This window comes from Chelonoidis abingdonii, chromosome 21 (assembly GCF_003597395.2).
Source record: "Chelonoidis abingdonii isolate Lonesome George chromosome 21, CheloAbing_2.0, whole genome shotgun sequence".
Lineage (NCBI taxonomy): Eukaryota > Metazoa > Chordata > Testudines > Testudinidae > Chelonoidis > Chelonoidis abingdonii.
Window position 1 is genome coordinate 10501578 of NC_133789.1, and position 17468 is coordinate 10519045.

Below are 17468 nucleotides of genomic sequence, written 5' to 3' on the forward strand. Positions count from 1 at the left end.
GAGTGGACTGGACCTCCCGACGGCCAGTACCCTGAGGAGTAGACCGGACCTCCTGACGGCCAGTACCCCGAAGAGTGGACTGGACCTCCCGACGGCCAGTACCCCGAGGAGTAGACCGGACCTCCTGACGGCCGGTACCCCGAGGAGTGGACTGGACCTCCCGACGGCCAGTACCCTGAGGAGTAGACCGGACCTCCTGACGGCCAGTACCCCGAAGAGTGGACTGGACCTCCCGACGGCCAGTACCCCGAGGAGTAGACCGGACCTCCTGACGGCCAGTACCCCGAGGAGTGGACTGGACCTCCCGACGGCCAGTACCCTGAGGAGTAGACCGGACCTCCTGACGGCCAGTACCCCAAAGAGTGGACTGGACCTCCCGACGCCCGGTACCCCGAAGAGTGGACGGGACCTCCCGACGCCGGCTCCCCTGAGGAACCCATGATTTGGGACCCCCCGGATGACGCCGGTGGATGGCAGGTACACAGTGAGGGGGAGGTTGGAAGTGGCCCGGGGGCAGCCGACTCCCGTGAGGCTGCGGACTCACCTGAGCCCATGTCAGTGTGTTTCGGTCAGGATCCCCCACTGACCGCCAGCGGCGTTGAGCGCTGCTAGGGCCCCGGGCTGGGACGCAGTGGAGTGGGAGGGCCTGTGTTCCCCCTGCCACCCCTCCAAGGGTGGCAGACTCCCCCTCCCCTGGCCCGAGGAGGCCATTCACTTAGATTGTGTGTGTTGCCCGCCCTGCCCAAGGGCCTGGGCTTATATACTTCTGGCTTAGTGCTCAGCCCTACTGAAAGGCCGGACTGCTGAACTGCTTACGGCCCCGCCCTGACCCAGGGCCGGGGGCATCTAGAGAGCAGTCGCTTGCTCAGCCCTGCAACCGAGGGCCTGAGCCACTTACTAATGGTTGTTGGTTCGCTCAGCCCCGCAGCAAGGGACGGGCCCCAGGCTGACGGAGTTCGGTGAGCCGGTGTGGCTCCCCTCCGCCCTCAAGGAGGGTTCAGCCCCGGTCCCGCTCTACTACACTCCTATTACCCCGCCCCCCAGTCCCTGTCCTGATTTTTCACACTTGCTATCTGGTCACCCTATGGAGAAGGGACTCCTGGGTTTTATTCCTAGTAAGGTCATTGGCTCACTGTGTGACTTTAGGGAAGTCACTGGGTCATATTCATCTCAGGTGCAGCTGCACTAACTAGGACAGAATTTGCCTTAGTTTACCCACCTGTATAAACAAGACGATAATTATTTTTCTCCCTCAGAAGGTTGTTAAGAAGGGTAGGTAATTAGTGCCCATAAAGTGCTCTAGTGAAACGCTGTGTATGATGTAAAGTATCAGTGGGGTAGCCGTGTTAGTCTGGATCTGTAAAAGCAGCAAAGAATCCTGTGGCACCTTATAGACTAACATGCTCATGCTCCAAAATGTCTGTTAGTCTACAAGGTGCCACAGGATTCTTTGCTGCTGTGTATGATAAGCACCAGGGATCTGTCTGTTTGCTTCTTGGCCCAAATTCTGGTTCAGGGTTGTGATGCTGCCAGATGTTCCACCCCACTCTGGTTTGTGTGTCACTCTAAGTTCTCCGAGTCCCTTCAGGATGAAAAGTCCCTGCGGCGTGTGTGAAGGCTACTCTTACTAGCTATTCTACCAGGCCACCGATGGGAAAGGCTCCAGACTTTTATTACAGTCCTGATGCTCCAGCTGACTCTCCTTTTCACCAAGTCTGTTTTGGGTAATTATAGGTGTGTCAGCCTGACATCAGTCCCGGGCAAGATAATGCAGCACTTGATTGAGGACTCGGTTAATAAAGAATTAAAGGAGGATAATGCAATTAATGCAAATCAGCATGGGTTTATGGAAAAATAGATCCTCTCAAACTAACTTGATATCTTTTTTTGATGAGATTATAAAATTGATTGACAGAGGCAACAGTATTGGTGTAATACATGCAGACTTCTGTAAGGCGTTTGATTTGGTACCACTCAATATTTTGATTAAAAAACTAGAAGAATATACAATTAACATGGCACACGTTAAATAGACTAAAAACTGGCCAACTGATATTACTCAAAATGAAACCATCAATGGAGAATCATCATCAAGTGGGTCTGTTTCTAGGGGAGGGGAGTCCCACAGGGATCAGTTCCTGGCCCTAGGTTATTGAACATTTTTATCAGTGACCTGGAAGGAACCATCAACTCATCACTGATCAAGTTTGCAGATGCCACAAAAATTGGAAGAGTGGTAAACATGGAAGAAGACAGGACATGGAATCAGAGTGATCTGGATTGCTTGGTAACCTGGGGGCAAATAATCAAATGTATGTAGCTAGAAACAAAGAATGTAGGCCATACTTTCAGGATGAGGGGAGGAATCTATTCTGGGAAGAACTGATTGAAGAAGATTTGGGGTTTGTGGTGGATAATCAGCTAGACATGAGCTCCCAGTGTGACTCTGGGGCTGAAAGAGGTAATGTGATCCTGGAAGGCGTAAACGGTGCAATCTTGTATATTTGGCATTGGTGCGACTGATGCTGGAATCCTGTGGCCAGTTCAGGTGCCCCCAGTTCAGGAGGATCTTGATACATTGGAGAGGGTTCAGGGAAGAGCCACATGAATGATTCACAGTGTTAGAGAACATGCGTTATAGTGATAGACTCAAAGAACTCAATTAACAAAGAGAAGGCCAAGGGAGGGGTGATCACAGCCCACAAGTATTATAAAGGGGAACAAGTATTTGATGATGGGCTATTCCATCTAGCAGAGAAAAGTATCATCCCATCCCATGCTGGAAGCTGAAGCGAGTATAATTCAGACTGGAAATAAGGCACAATTTGTTAACGGTGAGAGTAATTAACCATTGAAACAATTAACAAGGGCTGTGGGGGGTTCTCCAGCACTGACAATTTTTGAAAGCAGGATGGGCTGTTTCTCTAGCAGGCCTGCTCTAGGGATTATTTCGGGGCAGGTAACGCAGGAGGTCAGACTGGATGATTATAGTGCTCCTTTCTATCTTTGGAATGTCTGAATCTCTCAATTGCGCCTGCTGCAACGGGCTAGGGAATGCGGGTACTTGGCCCAAGCCTGGTTTCTCACACCACACCTCCAGCACTGGGAGTTATTTTGCCATCTGGGGAACCACATGGCCGGTCTGTGAGTTGCTGGCAGAGAAGGGTAGCTCTGGGCATCTCAGTCCTTGTCTCCTGCCCCAGCTTTTTTTAAAATTCGTACAGCTTTCGGCACAACTGCAAAAGTCCCTGATGCCCCAGTGCATGTGACCTCCTCCTCCCAACACAGCTCAGAATACTCACTGTCCTGTCCCAATGATCCCACTTCTGACACCATCTTCAGTCCCTTCCACTGGAACTCTGCATCTCTTTACATAGGACTTAGCTCCTGTGTAGCACACCAGGCTCCCATAACCTTCACCCTCTGGGATCCCATTTCAAGCCAAACATTCCTTGCTCAGTCATATCAAAGCCAGTTCCCACCAGGGGAAGGCTGTGCCATGATCTGCCCTGAGGGCTTGTTTCCTTAGATTGCAGCATTCAGCCCTTCATCGCTTTGGCTTTAGAGATGGCGAATAAATGGCAATAATATTTTTCAGAGGGCAAAGTGTCCTTTCTCTTCTCATCCTCTAGTTTCATCGCTGGGCAGAGACCGAGGCCCATGCTATCCAAAGCGGCTAGTGATTCTGGGGACTTCAGACTGGGAGCTCCTTTAAAAGGAGTCTGATTTTCAGGGTGCTAGGTGTTAGGTCCTCTCTTAAAGTCTGCCCCCTTTGAGGGGTCTCCTGTTGGGCCCCTGTACATTGAAGACTTTTCACCCCCTAAAAATAATTAAAAACCTCCTATCAAAATGAGACCCTCCCCTGCATGCACTTTTAGGATAAGAACAAACACAGGGGTCAGGCCCATGGAAGACGCTCAGATACTGCGGTGACAAGCGTGGGACAAGAATCTGGACAGAACAGAATAGAAGCCTCCAGACTCACTAGTAACTTTGGAAAATGTAGGCCCAGCCATGGGCAATGGCAGACTGGGAGTTAGGAGAAGAGGGTTAGAATGAAGTTTGCTCTGCAGCCCTTATCGGAGCTAACGGTCAACAGGGTCCCCTCTGGCCCTGGTTCCAGGCCTGTTTTCCCCAAGCTGGGGCTCAGATGTTCCTCCTGCAATGCCAGACAGGTGCTTGGGCTATCACTGCACAGCCTCTGGCATCACAGCAGGGAATTATAGTGGGATGCTGGGAATAGAATTACACCTGGAATGTTCCTGAATCTTGGGAATGAAGAACGCTTCAGCCTTCTCTTTGTCCGCAGGCCAGCTGGGGAGACTGGATTAACAGGCTTTTCTCCACACTAGTCTGCGAAGCATCAGCATGTTCCTCAGCAGCTGTTTTCGAGAGGATGGCCTAGTGGTTAGGGCCCTAGTGTAGAGGATGAGGGGTCAATTCCCTGCTCTGCTACAGCTCTCTCGTGTGATGCTGACCAAGTCACTCGGTTTCCCTGTGCCTACCTTCCTCGTCTGCAAAACAGGGGTAATGGCACTGCCTTGCCTCAACGGCGGTGAGGACTAAAGACTGGGTTGAGCTTTGAGCAAGGTTTAGGAAAAGTGCTACAGAAGAACTGGCAATTAGTATCTGAAGACGCTGCAACTGCATTGTGCAGATAACCTTAGTACTTAAACAAAACCGCAAACTGAGCTTGACACACTAGATAAGTAGGATATAAATTAGCAAATTCTCACCCTGAGTGATAAACAGGCTGGCAGACTCTTAAGGCTGCCTTGGCTTTCCCAGGTTTTCACTCAGGCTAAAAATCCCTCTAGCCTGGGACCATCACTTCCCTCCAGTGCAGTCCTTGTTCCTCAGGTGTTTGCAGGTCTGTAGTTGTAGGGAGAGTGCGGTACCATCATGATGTCATTTCTCTCCCTTTTATCTCTTCTTCTCACTTGCTGGAAAGCTCTTTTGCTGTGACCTGGGTCAGACAGTTCCCACTGAGCAGTGCTCGCTCTGAGAGGTTCCTATTGCGCACAGTTCCTGAGGTAATCCTGGTGTTTGGCCTTTTTACTATTGTACCTGAGAGGCTGCTTGTGGGTGTTTGCAACCTCACAACATGTTTCAGTAACACCTACCCAGCCAAACTTCATAACTTCACACACGACGATAGCACACACAATCCAACGAGATATTAACGTCTAGCAGATCAAGACGTTTAGAGTGACACCTCACAAGACATGCTATGTATAAGGCAGATCCTCATTACATGATAACGGTGAATAACGGGGTGCCAGGGTGTCACAGTCACTTCAGCATTTCTGGCACTTTTACCCGAAGTCTCAGTCTTCCTATCCAAAAGCAGCATGTAGAGGGATCAGTCTGCTCACCACAGAGACCTCACCACTTACGGAAGTTTGTTTGCCAATTCTGCCTGGCAGCTTCTTTCGCAACATGGTGGCTTCCTCCAGCACGGCCCAAAGTGGCAAGTTCAGTCCCCAGCAAAAAGGGAAAGTTCCCCCCAATAACGGGGTAGCAGACTTTTCTGAAAGGTGAGTCTGGCATTTTGGCCAGAGGCCGGGAGACTTCCCTGTGTGAACTGAACTGACCTGTCCTAGCAATCGATTTCCTTTTTCTCTTTCTCCCTTTGTCTCCAGGATACCTTTCCAAGCCAGGAGGTTTGGGGGCAGTGCAGCCTGGGACTCCCATTAAAGGCACGGCTGCTTGACACTCAGGAAGAACATGCCACTACCTCCCTGCCCCCGAAGTGCCAGAATTAATAACCTGAACGTTGACTCTGAGAACAGGCTTGATATTAATATTGACTATGTAGGCTGAATCCACCTGAATGCTATCTGATGGCTGCTGCTGCTGCCTGAATTTAATCGGAAAAGCTCATTGTCTCCTGTCTAAAAATAAGTGATGGCACTTCGGATGTGGGAGGTGGGAGACAACCCACTCCATTTTTCAAAGGGACAGCCCCAACCTGTCTCGCTGGCTAGCTAGAGGGTCACGAATGGGAGGAATGTAATATCTAGGCTGGGTCAATCCACCAGCTAGATGTGCCATGGTTTGAAAGCTGGGGGACCTATAAATGAACATCTCATCTATTCTGCCTCAAGGGATCCTGCTTAAGACACAGAGACAGAGCCCTGGGATAAAACATCCTCCCCTCAAGGGAAGCCCCGGCCCACAAGGAAGTTATTTCAATGTCAAAGGATTTACAGTCCTTTCTTTCTCCTTGAGGCAAGCTGGAATGCAGCCATCTCTGGGGTGGAACGTGCGTGTTGTTTAACAGCACTACAGAACAGTAGGACTGGAAGTGAAGAAGAAGAGGGACAAATCCAATTGAAAGTATCAAGGGAGATTTTAGGGAAGTGCATTTTAGTCAAGACACCGGGGCTAACACCTTGTTTCTTACCAAAAGTGCCAGCGGCTCTTCGATGAATATAACCTGCTAGGACCTCGCTTTTACCTGGGGACTGATGGACAGAGAAGTCATGCACCATTTAAAAGGCTACTCCCCAATTCTGCTACATGCCACTGGGCTCTTTGCGTTCATCTTTAATCTGATACAAACCTTCCTGTGTAAAATGGACCTGAAGTGGGCACGCCATTTCGGGAATTTGCACCGCACAGACAGCTGGATAACATGCCAGCCTCTGAGCTTTGTTCTTGACCCCGAGAGCCTCCAGCCAGGACGCTGGGCTCTGCTGGATGAGCGGGGCCTGTGAAAGTGGGCTTGGGCTCAGAGCTTGGGCTACAGACCAAGCCGCAACATCTGTACAACAGTTAAACATCCCCTGAACCCGAGCCCAAGTCAGCTGCCGCGGGCCAGCCGCAGGAGTCGAACGGCAGTGTAGACGTACCTACACTGACTTCAGAACTAAATAAAACCCTAAGCAACCCTCCCTGGGGCGCGCTCTCTGGTCTCATGCCACCACCTCCCCACAGTGTAAATCCACTGGCTGCAGCGTAGTTATGAACTCCTCTTTTACGCCCTCTGATGTGACATTAGGATCAGGCCCTGCTGCCAGCTAGAAGTCAGGTCTCCCACTGTAGCCCCTGTTCGGTTTTATAAAGTCCCCTGTGCAACGCACTCTCTGGCACCGCCCCCCTCATGGAATTTAAGGCTGGAAGGGAGCACAGATCAGCTGGTCTGATCCCCGGGACCTCACAGGCCCACCAGCCCCACCCTACACTCACGCACACCAAGCCCAACCTCTTCACTCTGGGCAGACCATTCCCGGGTGGGACACTTCCCAGCCTGGTCAAGGCCAGTGTGCATCTCCGGACACTTCCCAGCCCAGTCAGGGCCGGCATGCATCTCTGGACACTTCCCAGCCCGGTCGAGGCCAGCGTGCATCTCCGGACACTTCCCAGCCCGGTCGAGGCCGGCTTGCATCTCCGGACGCTTCCCAGCCCAGTCGAGGCTAGCATGCAACTCCGATTTTGTGCGTTACTTTTCCAGGTCCTCCCTAGCCTCAGAGAAGAATTTGGCCTTGACCACATACTTTGTGGGCCAGTCTCCTCCCTGCTGGAGAGAAAGGCGGCGGCTGAGAGATAAGCTGTCAGCACTTGTTAGCATGAAACAGCTCGGAGGAGAGCCCTGGTGGTTACTGCTGCTAAGAGGTGTGTGAGCGGTGGATGCGGAGACACGGTGACCACCCTTGAGCTGCCAGTGACCTAACAGCGAAATCCTCATTCATCAGGATTAATGCTGAGCGTTGCTCCATCTCCAAAGTGTCCAGAGCCATTAACTAATTAATTAATGTCCAAGTCCAAGCATTTCCCTGCTCCGGACAAGACCTGAGCGGAGCGGCTGGATGGTCTGCAACAGCTTCAGAGCAGAAAGATGGACGGGCAGCTGCCTAATTAGCAATGGGCGATGGAGCTTGGGTTTCCCCCTCTCAGCGGGGCTGAAATTGGAGCGCGAGCCACTAAGCTTTATTAAGCAAACTATTCCATGCGTTGCAGAACAAAGACATGCCAGGCAGCTGTGTTAGTGTCTGTGTTCTCGGCAGCGCCTCGTGGGGTGTCAGTGACAACTGCTGGGAGACAGAGGGCAGTTTAATAGAATCATAGAATATCAGGGTTGGAAGAGACCTCAGGAGGTTCTAGTCCAACCCCCTGCTCAAAGCAGGACCAACCCCAACTAAATCATCCCAGCCAGGGCTTTGTCAAGCCAGGCCTTAAAAACCTCTAAGGAAGGAGATTCTACCACCTCCCTAGGTAACCCATTTCAGTGCTTCACCTCCCTTCTAGTGAAAAAGATTTTCCTAATATCCAACCTAGACCTCCCCCACTGCAACTTGAGACCATTACTTCTTGTTCTGTCATCTGGTACAGTCTAGATCAATCCTTTTTGGAACCCCCTTTCAGGTAGTTGAAAGCAGTTATCAAATCCTCACTCTTCTCTTCTGCAGACTAAACAACCCCAGTTCCCTCAGCCTCTCCTCGTAAGTAATGTGCTCCAGCCCCCTGATTGTTTTCGTTGCCCTCCGTTGGACTGTCTCCAATTTGTCCACATCCTTTCTGTAGTGAGGGGACCAAAACTGGACACAATACTCCGGATGAGGCCTTTTCACAGCTGGAAGTTCCCTGCAAAGAGTTTGGTCCCTTCGCTGTCAGACGTGGCTCTGACCTCCCTCATGCCTCCCCCACATCAGCTCACTTTTTGCGTGCACGTGCCCAGGCAGCAATGGCCGAGGCGCGTTTAATCGCCTTGTAGCTTTTGGGAGCCAGTGCAATTCATTTTCAGGGGGAAGCAGAAGTCACCCATAAAGGATTATTCATCTAAACAGGGAAGGAAATTATGCATCTGCCTCGGGCATTGGGAGACTGGGGGTCCATTCCCAGCCCTGACACTGGTTTGGTAGGTGACCTGGAGCAAGACACCGCCCACGCCTGTGCCTCAGTTTCCTCATTTGAGCTCTACTCATGAAAAGTGCCGTAGAACGGCTATGGCAGGTATTATCAAGGGACGGGCCCCATGGCTTAGGGTGAGAGGCAAATACTTGCAGCGAATAGCTCACAAACAGCCTGTAGTGCCTGGCTTTGCAGTAATGACCATCAAAGGGCTCCTGTATTCAGGCTGGCTGGACATGGACAGACCCAGGGATGCTCGCTAGCTCCCAGCTGGGCTGAGGCAGCCTGTGGAATGAATCAAATCAATCAAAAACCTGGCCCTAAACCAGAGACTGTTCCTGCCTGGAGAACCATGGTCCTTTCCTGCAGTGCGATAGAACCTGGTTAACTCCCCTGGCACTATCCAGGGTTACATACCTTTGCAATTCCTGACGGCAGGGCCAGAAACGGCTGAGGCAGCAGAGTGGATGCATCCCTAATCCCTTGCTAGCAGGGAGGATCCCCCCTGCCTCCTGCCTGGTGTCCTCACTTATCCCTGTGCAACAGGCGCCTGAAAAGTTAACCAAGTCAGTGAAGCCGTAAAGTGAAGCTGAGGCCCAAGGACTTTGCCTTTCCGGAGTCCATCTCCACCCAGTCAGCTGCAACGCTGCGGTGGAGGACTAAGACTTTAGCCTGGCAGGCACAGCGCCCTTTAAGAAGCCCGTGGCAAACCCCTCTGATGATACCAGATCAAAACCAAGGGGGAGGATGGAAACAGACGTGACAGCACCCTCCCACTCGCTCTCGGTTCCATCCAGACCCCAGGGACCCGCCGCACTGCCTTTGAACAGCAGAGATTTTCACTGGCCGGTCGAAGGCAGGCGGACCTGACAGGCGGTGCATGCCAGGCTGCCAAGCTGAAGGCCGGACAACTTTCTTCCACGGCACCAGAAGCACAACAGCTGTCCTGGGCTTTGCAAGTCAGCAGGGGCCCTGGTTGAGAGAGCCCCTGAGAAGAAGCAGAGCGAAGGGGCTGTGGCTATATTAGGTTTCAGTCGGTCATTCCTTGGCGTATTCAAGGGAGGAAGTGATATATCTAGTGAGAGATATAGAGGGTTAAGTGAGCAGAGTGGGGCAGTGGCACCGCTACAGTTCAGGAGCTTGCTGTTTACCGGCGAAGTGCCCTAAAAGCCACATGCATGCTCAGCTTGTCCTGAAAGTTCCCAAGCTCCATCGGGGGCCAGGGTAGTCTTGGTAGTACAAATTTGAGGCCATTTGGCCAAGGGGTTCCCAAGATACAATGCCCCCAAATGTTTCCAGTCCTTATCGCTTATTTTTGCTCTCACCAGGACTCAAGCTCACCCCCCCCATGCCCCCTTGGCTGACCCCAATCTGACATCACCCCATGCGGTTTGATCTTGACCATTGCCATTTCAGAAAAGCTGGGCCCACAAACTCCAGCGGCCCTTAGCCACCGTCCCATGGTTACGGCACGGTGTGAGGAGAGGTAAGGTCGTCCGGCTGTGTTAGCTGTGTCTTTCCGAACCATGGCATGGGTAGGGTTAATGGCCACCAGGGGCATGGCTAATAGCGTCATAGAATCACTTTCCTCTGAAATGCACCACCCCGGACGTGTGTATCAGGGCTGGGCTAAATGAATGGGGCTGACCGGTCCCGAACCTCCTGGCGCCTAAAGGGGCAGGTTGCCCTGTTACAGATCATACAGTGATATACGCTGGTCCCTCTGCTTGTGTTTTTATCTGTTCCCCTCCTGCACCCGAGGTCGGTCTTGTCTTGTCTCTTTAGATTGTAAACTCTTTGGGGGCACTGGCTGTCTTTTTGTTCTGTTTGTACCGCACCTAGCACAATGGAAGCCTGACTAGAACTGCTAGGCTCTATGATGCTACCAATACAAAGTAATACAGCTAATTACAATAATACAGACAGACCCAGGGACAGTATTTTGTAAGTTTCCTGTGCGGTGGACGTCTTTCTTGGCTAGAGCCAGTCAGTGTTTTTTTGACCAAAGCATTCTCCCAACATAGTGCGGCAAACCACCTTTTTCATAGGCAAATGTCAATTTCAACAAATTTCTCCCATGGGAAAATTCTAAATGGAAACATTTCATTTCATATTGACGTTTTGAAACATTGCTGGTTGGAAAATGTCCAAACCATCGATGTTTTGGAAGTGAAATGTTTTGCTTCAAGTGACGATGTCAAAAATGATATGCTCAGACGTTGCTGATCTGGAATTGTTTGGGGGCCTTTTGTGCGGCAACACAATGTCAACATATTTTGGTCCCATTTCAGGACAAAAACAAACGTTGAAATACAGGGCTCCCATGGGATGGGAATTCCATTTTCCGAACAGCTCTGGTCGTAACATATCCCCTCAAGGTGAACTTTTCAGCTCAACCCTGCAGCTTTAGTTTTCTAACAAGCACAGGATGTGCAAATGTAATTAGTTAGCTGAGAGTTTGCAACTGGGACCACTGTGGTTCTTACCTGGGACAAAACCTGAGTTCTGCTACCATCTCACTCAGGGGTTGTGGGCACCTCAGTTTACCCATCCAAAGAATTGGATAATGATACTCACCCTTAATTTAGCACTTTGAGCTCTACAATGTAAAGGGAGAAGTTTTCCTGGAATATCTGGGTGGGGTTCTCTGGCAGGTGTTTTGCAGGAGCTCAGATGAGATTGGGGGAGGGATAGCTCAGTGGTTTGAGCATTGAGTTAGGAGTTCAATCCTTGAGGGAGCCATTTAGGGTTCTGGGGCAAACATTTGTCAGGGACAGTACTTGGTCCTACTGTGAAGGCAGGGGCCTGGACTTGATGACCTTTCGAGTTCTGTGAGATAGGTGTATCTCCATATATAGATCACATTGGTTCCTTCTGCCACGGAATTGATGAACTTCTTGCCTCATTGAAATCAACGTGAGTTTTACCATTGACCTCAGTGAAGCCACGATTTCACCCAAAGCTTTAGCTACGAGCACCAGCAGACTGGGGAAGGACTATACATGAAAAAGAAAGACAGACCTACCCCCTAGGAGTAGGCACTATACCAAGGGAGCTGTTCTCTGCGTGTGCTCATGGGACAGACAAGGGACATAATGCAGAGCCCAGATTTAGGGAGAGTGACTAGGAAAAAGACACAAGCCAAAAATGAATAGTGCTTCAACCTTATGTGCGTCAGCTATTTTTCAGGTGAGTTTCTCAGAACATGACTGACTAGTGAGGAGTCTAATATTGCAGCACAAGAAAAATGGTCCTTCTGAGTGAATTTCTTCATCACTCAGTCTCCTCTCCAGTCGCCGTCACTCCAATGAACCTGTCGATTAACTGAAAACTGTGCTGGTTCTCGCAGCAGCTCCCCCTTCCCAGCCTGTTTGTAGCTGAATTTCTGTTATTTTCACCGTCTCTGGTTTTCTCCTAGTCCAAAAATCAATAAGTACCGAAATGAAGGCAGAATTCTGATTCTAAGGGAAAGGAGCCAGCCCCAAATCCAGGGCAACCTTTCACTGCACAGAAATAAGCTTCCAAGGGGGATTCGGTCACGGTTTATCGAAAGGCTTTGTAGCGTGGCCCCCATCTTTTGCATCATTTCAAAGAGAGAGACTCAAATTGGCTGACATGCTCAGAGCGGATATGCTCTGTACAAAGTGACTGAGGCTGACTCTGCAGGGATCACGAGGGCATGAATTCATAGGCTTTTTAAGGCCAGAAGGGACAAGTGTGCTCACCCAGTCTGACCTTCTGCATCACACGGGTCAGAGAACCGCTCCAGTGATTCCTACATGCTGTCCGTAACTTCCAGGTGAGCTAGACCATGTGCTTTAGGAGGACCTTCAGCTTTGATGTAAAGGCTTCAAATGATGGAGAATCCACCTTCTCCTGGTCTCAGGGGTTAATTGTCCTCACTATTAGGAATTTGGGCCTTGCTTCCAGTCTAGATTTGCCTACTATCAGCTTCCAACCACTGGATCTCATTATTCCTTTGTCTGCTAGATTAAATCTTTCCCTAGACGCAGTGAAAAAAATGCCGGTGATGCATAACTCTACATCTATTCACTCAAGACTAACCACTCAAGAGAGGCTTTTGGGATGCAGACCTTCCAATGGGTCTGTGTAAACATATGCAGGGACTCTACACAGGATTTCTGATTTTCCCATTGGCTTCTCAGCTTGTATTTCTGTACAGCCATCTGATAGCAATGGAACAACTACTTTCAGCACTGATTGCACTATTATCTCATTTGCTGGAGACAAGAAATGATCCAGGTGATTAGTTCATACACACACATACACACACACACTTACTTCCCTCAGGCTTTTGAGCAGAGGTGTCTCCGTTTTGAATTTCATTATTACTATTATTAGAGCTGGGCAAAAGATTGGCAGCAAAAAGGTTTCTTTCCCCCACCTCCCTTCCCATCAGTTTTGTGGCTGGTAAAACAATTTGGAAATTGCGGTAATTGTATGAAATGTCAACATTTCCTGACAAAATGTCACATGAACATTTGTGGGTTTTTTAATCACTTGTAGGATAAGGGTGAACTTTTTGCAGCAAATTTTCACATCTCTCTCTGGATTTTTTACTGCCATCCAGCACCACAGAATCTGCGCAAAATTGATAGCAATAGCTAAGTCCCTAGTGGATGTCATGGAGTCTCTGGCAGGTCTCTCTTTTTTGAGCAAACATTCTACTTGGAGGAGGGGTTTAATTTTCTATTTATTTTTTTTAAAGTTTAAATGACTTTATTTCTTTGTAGGTTGACTTCTTTCAGGCTGGTTTGCATGGTTGTGATTGGCTGCGTAAATCATTTGACATTGGTTCTGGTTCCCTGATTGGTTGAACTCACTTGGGTGGTCAACAGAGTTAGCAGAAGCCATATTGGCTCATTGTCTCCGGGGCCCTGATTGACTTTTGAGCCACTCAGAACATCTCTGTTCCACTCTGTTGCCATGTAGGAGGGACTCTTAGTTCTCTCAAGCCCTGCAAAGACTGCCCAGGACGTGAGCAACACAGAGGCCATGCCTGGTTTGCCCCTGAAGACACTGGAGAACAGTCCATCTACTCTACATAGACAAGATGGTAAGAAACCACCAGTCTTTCCCCGGAGAGGTCGTGCCTGGGAGGAAGTGATGAGAGGTGCTGGGAGGAAAGTATTGGTGTGGGAAGGGAGCTATGGGGCATGGTGTGATCCATCAGAGGTGAGTACACTGTATGTTAGTTCAGATAACCATCAAACTAGGACCCTAGTGAGGGAGATTTAGGTCAGATATTAGGAAAAACTTTCTAACTATGGAACAGGCTTCCAAGGGAGGTTTTGAAATCACATCTTTGGAGGTTTTAAAGAACAGCTTGGACAAACACTGTCAAGGATGCTCTAGTCTGCAGTGTTGTTGTAGTCATGTTGGTCCCAGGATATGACAGAGACAAGGTGGGAGAGGTTGGACCAACTTCTGTTGGTGGAAGGGACTAGCTTCCAAGCTATGCAGAACTCTTCCTCAAGTTTGGGGAAGGAAGCAAAGTGTCTGATAATCTATGGATGGGCGAGGTTTACTTGGTCCCGTCTGAGTGCAGGGACTGGACTTGATGACTTCTCGAGGTCCCTTCCAGCCCTATAGTTCCATGACTCTATGAGGTGCATTGATATGTAAATTTATTATGGTGAGTCTGGCGTATTACTGATTATTTTACACACACATCTCAAACCTACTGTTGCTAAGGCTGTTCAATTACTTCCGTTCTCATCCCTCTACCCCACTTTGTGAACTGATCATAATTTCTCAAATCGTTCAGGATGGAATTCTCCAGAACTGGTCTCTGCCCAAGGGTGAGTTAAACTTAGAAAGAATGATCAGGGAAAGGTTCAGCTATTTCTGCAATCAAAGACAGTGGAAGTATCGAGGACCATTTAAATTCTAACTCGAAACAGGCAATATTTCCCATTATTTTTGTTAAAAAAACCACCACGGAATTTAGCTACAAAACACTCTGTTAATGCAATAGGATGGTTGCCCAATTAAAAATCAGAAACTCAGGTCATTCAAGACAGAAGCTTCCAACAGCTTATTAACACTTATGAACAATTATTAGGAATTGCTGGCACTTTTGACTCCTAGTTTTGCTTCTTAAAATGAGCATCTAAATACTGCTTACCGTTTCTGTTGTACAACATATAACCTAACATGCAGACACACAGCATGCAAACTGCTACTGTGCTAAAAGGGATGATAGAACTTGAACCTCTGCATTTGCTGACTGTCGTTTGAAGGATGCAGCCTTTACTGTGCCATTAACGCAGTGTTTTGCATAGAGCCGGTCAAACACACTTCTATCAATACATTTTTGGTCAAGAAAAATCTGGCATTTTTCAACCCACATGTCTGGTTTGGTGAAAAACGTTCAGATGCTCATCGAAAAACAATCCCTCCCCATTTGGCAATGGAAGAACATTCGGTTTGTAAGTGTTTGGTTTCTCAATGAAACCCTGAACATTTTCATGGGAGAAAAAGAAATGTCATTTCCTGAGCAGCTGGAATGTTGCTTTTTCTGCGCCTCTGAAAAATGAAAGGCGGCGACTGCTTTTTTCAGAGCAATTTTGTTTTAAAGTATATTCCTTTGAAAAGAATGTTCATTTCGAAATGCAGGTGGGAAAGGCATGACATGTATTTGCCATGCCTGCTTCTTCCCAGCCAAGGCAGAGGGGGACTTTCCTCTCCTGCAGTTTAAGGAAACCGGTGAGCAGATGGCTTTACTAGGAAATGAAGCAAGAGAGGTGCAGAGCATCATGCCAGAGGATTTGCTTGGAGGAAAGATGGGCTGACACTCTCTCACTGCTGGCTCACTCTCTACGACACCAGAGAATGTCCTTTAAGCCCATTTCCTTGTGCGTGCCCAGCTCGCAATACCGAGATGGGGTTTTCTAATCTGCATGAAAGCAAAGTCATGCAGAAACTACCTCCACTTCTCTTTGCTTTCTGGCTGGAAGTTCATCTGGTATGTGCACCGATGTTTCTGTTCAGGGCACTCTCCCCAAACTACAGTGTCACCCAGCAGAATGTTTCTCTTTTCCCTTCACTCCACAATCCAGGGATACGACATCCCAAGGGGGCCCTATCTCTGGGGCGGGGGACAGGGCTGACAAACCCAGCAGGAGAACCCGAGAGGCTCTTACCTGAAGGAAGATATGAGGACATGTCCACAGCACCATCCTGGGGCTTTTAATTCCTCCCTGGCCCAGCTGTCCCAGGCATGCTCCCTTCTGCTGGTTGGGAGCAAGGCGCTGGACTGTTTTCAGAGGCTCTTGTCAAGGAGAAGGAGTTGGGAGGAAGCCAAGGTCTCCCAGCCTGGGGAGCGAGGTCCCTGGGAGCAGGCGCTGTCCCTCTGCTTCAGCCTGTGTCCTTTTATAAACTCGCTCTGCTCCGGCTCCTGGATCGCCACCTTCCAGCTCCCCTGTTCGGATGGGGCTGGGTTATATCTCTCCTCGCCATCCTCCCACCAGCTTCTCTCCTCCTCCTCCTCCACAGCCCTCCCCGCTCGTCTTCCCACTCCCCCGCCCTTTGCAACAGTTACTTCCAACCTGCCCAGCAAGGGGAGGACCCGATTCTCTGCAGCTCCCTAATCCCTGGGCCAGTCGCTGCTCCTGCAGCAGCGGGTCAGCCGGCGGATGCCAGCAGCGAGGCTGGCGCTGCAGAGGCTGAGCCCGGCGCATCGGCTGCAGGGGGAGGCTGAGGCCGGGGGAGGAGGCAGGATCCTGGGTATTTTTAACTCACTCCTGCAGCGCTGCAGGCGCGGAGCCGGTGGGACGCCCGGCGCGGCCGGACATGGCAATGGGAAGCTGTCCAAGGCAGGGACCGAGCGCCCCGGGGAGAGGCAGGCTGGGGCGCACGGCGGAGCCGGGGGGCAGCAGGCTGCGGGGAGCGGGACAAAGGCTGGGAGCTGTCCCGGGTGGGGGTGGATCTCTGCCGCCTGCCCGCAGCCAGCGGGGCTGGGACCCACGCCTGTGCCAGCAGCCGCCTCTGGTGTTTCTGGGGCGGTACTGCGCCCTGGCGCCTTCCCCAGTCCTCCGGCTCTGCTGGGGGAGATGCGGCCGGGCAGGGGATTTTAGGAAAGTCTCAGCAGCCCTTGGCCTTGTCGGACTCTGCTCCCCCTTCCGCCCCCGCTCCTAGGAGGATTATCCCGCTCCACAGCGCAGTGCACCCCCCGTCTCCTTCTATGACAGCCCTGCACTAACCTGCAACCCCCAGATTTAATTCACAGGTGTCTTTGCAGACACATGGCTCATCTCCCATACCCCAGTCCCTTGTCTGACCCCGGAAACGTGAGAGCTTCAGAGCAAGTCCTGTGAACTCCGACTCCAATGAACTTTGAACCTGAATTGAAATCAGTGTAATTGATCCCCATTTTACAGCAGGGGAAACTGAGGCACAGACCGGGGAAGTGACTTTGCCCAAGGGGACACAGCGAGTCGGTGGCAGAGCCAGGAGTAGAATCCAGGGGTCCTGGCTCTTAACCTCCAGTGCTCTAACTGCCACTCCAGGGGAGCCTGGGAAGTGCTCTGAAAGAGCGGAGAGAGAGCCCCCAGGGGTGACAGCTCCCACGGTCACTTTCCCTGGGATCGCTA

At 50.4% G+C, this 17468-nt stretch overlaps 1 protein-coding gene across 1 annotated transcript in view; it reads right to left on the bottom strand.

The window, feature by feature from the left end:
- The window catches only part of CRHR1 (corticotropin releasing hormone receptor 1), an 86573-nt gene extending 70038 nt beyond the window's left edge, over nucleotides 1-16535 (bottom strand). The window contains exon 1 of the mRNA XM_075059573.1: nucleotides 16020-16535. Within this exon, the coding sequence (XP_074915674.1) occupies nucleotides 16020-16055 (36 nt within the window). The 5' untranslated portion in view covers nucleotides 16056-16535. The remainder of the gene's footprint in view (nucleotides 1-16019) is intronic.
- Nucleotides 16536-17468: the final 933 nt, after the last annotated feature.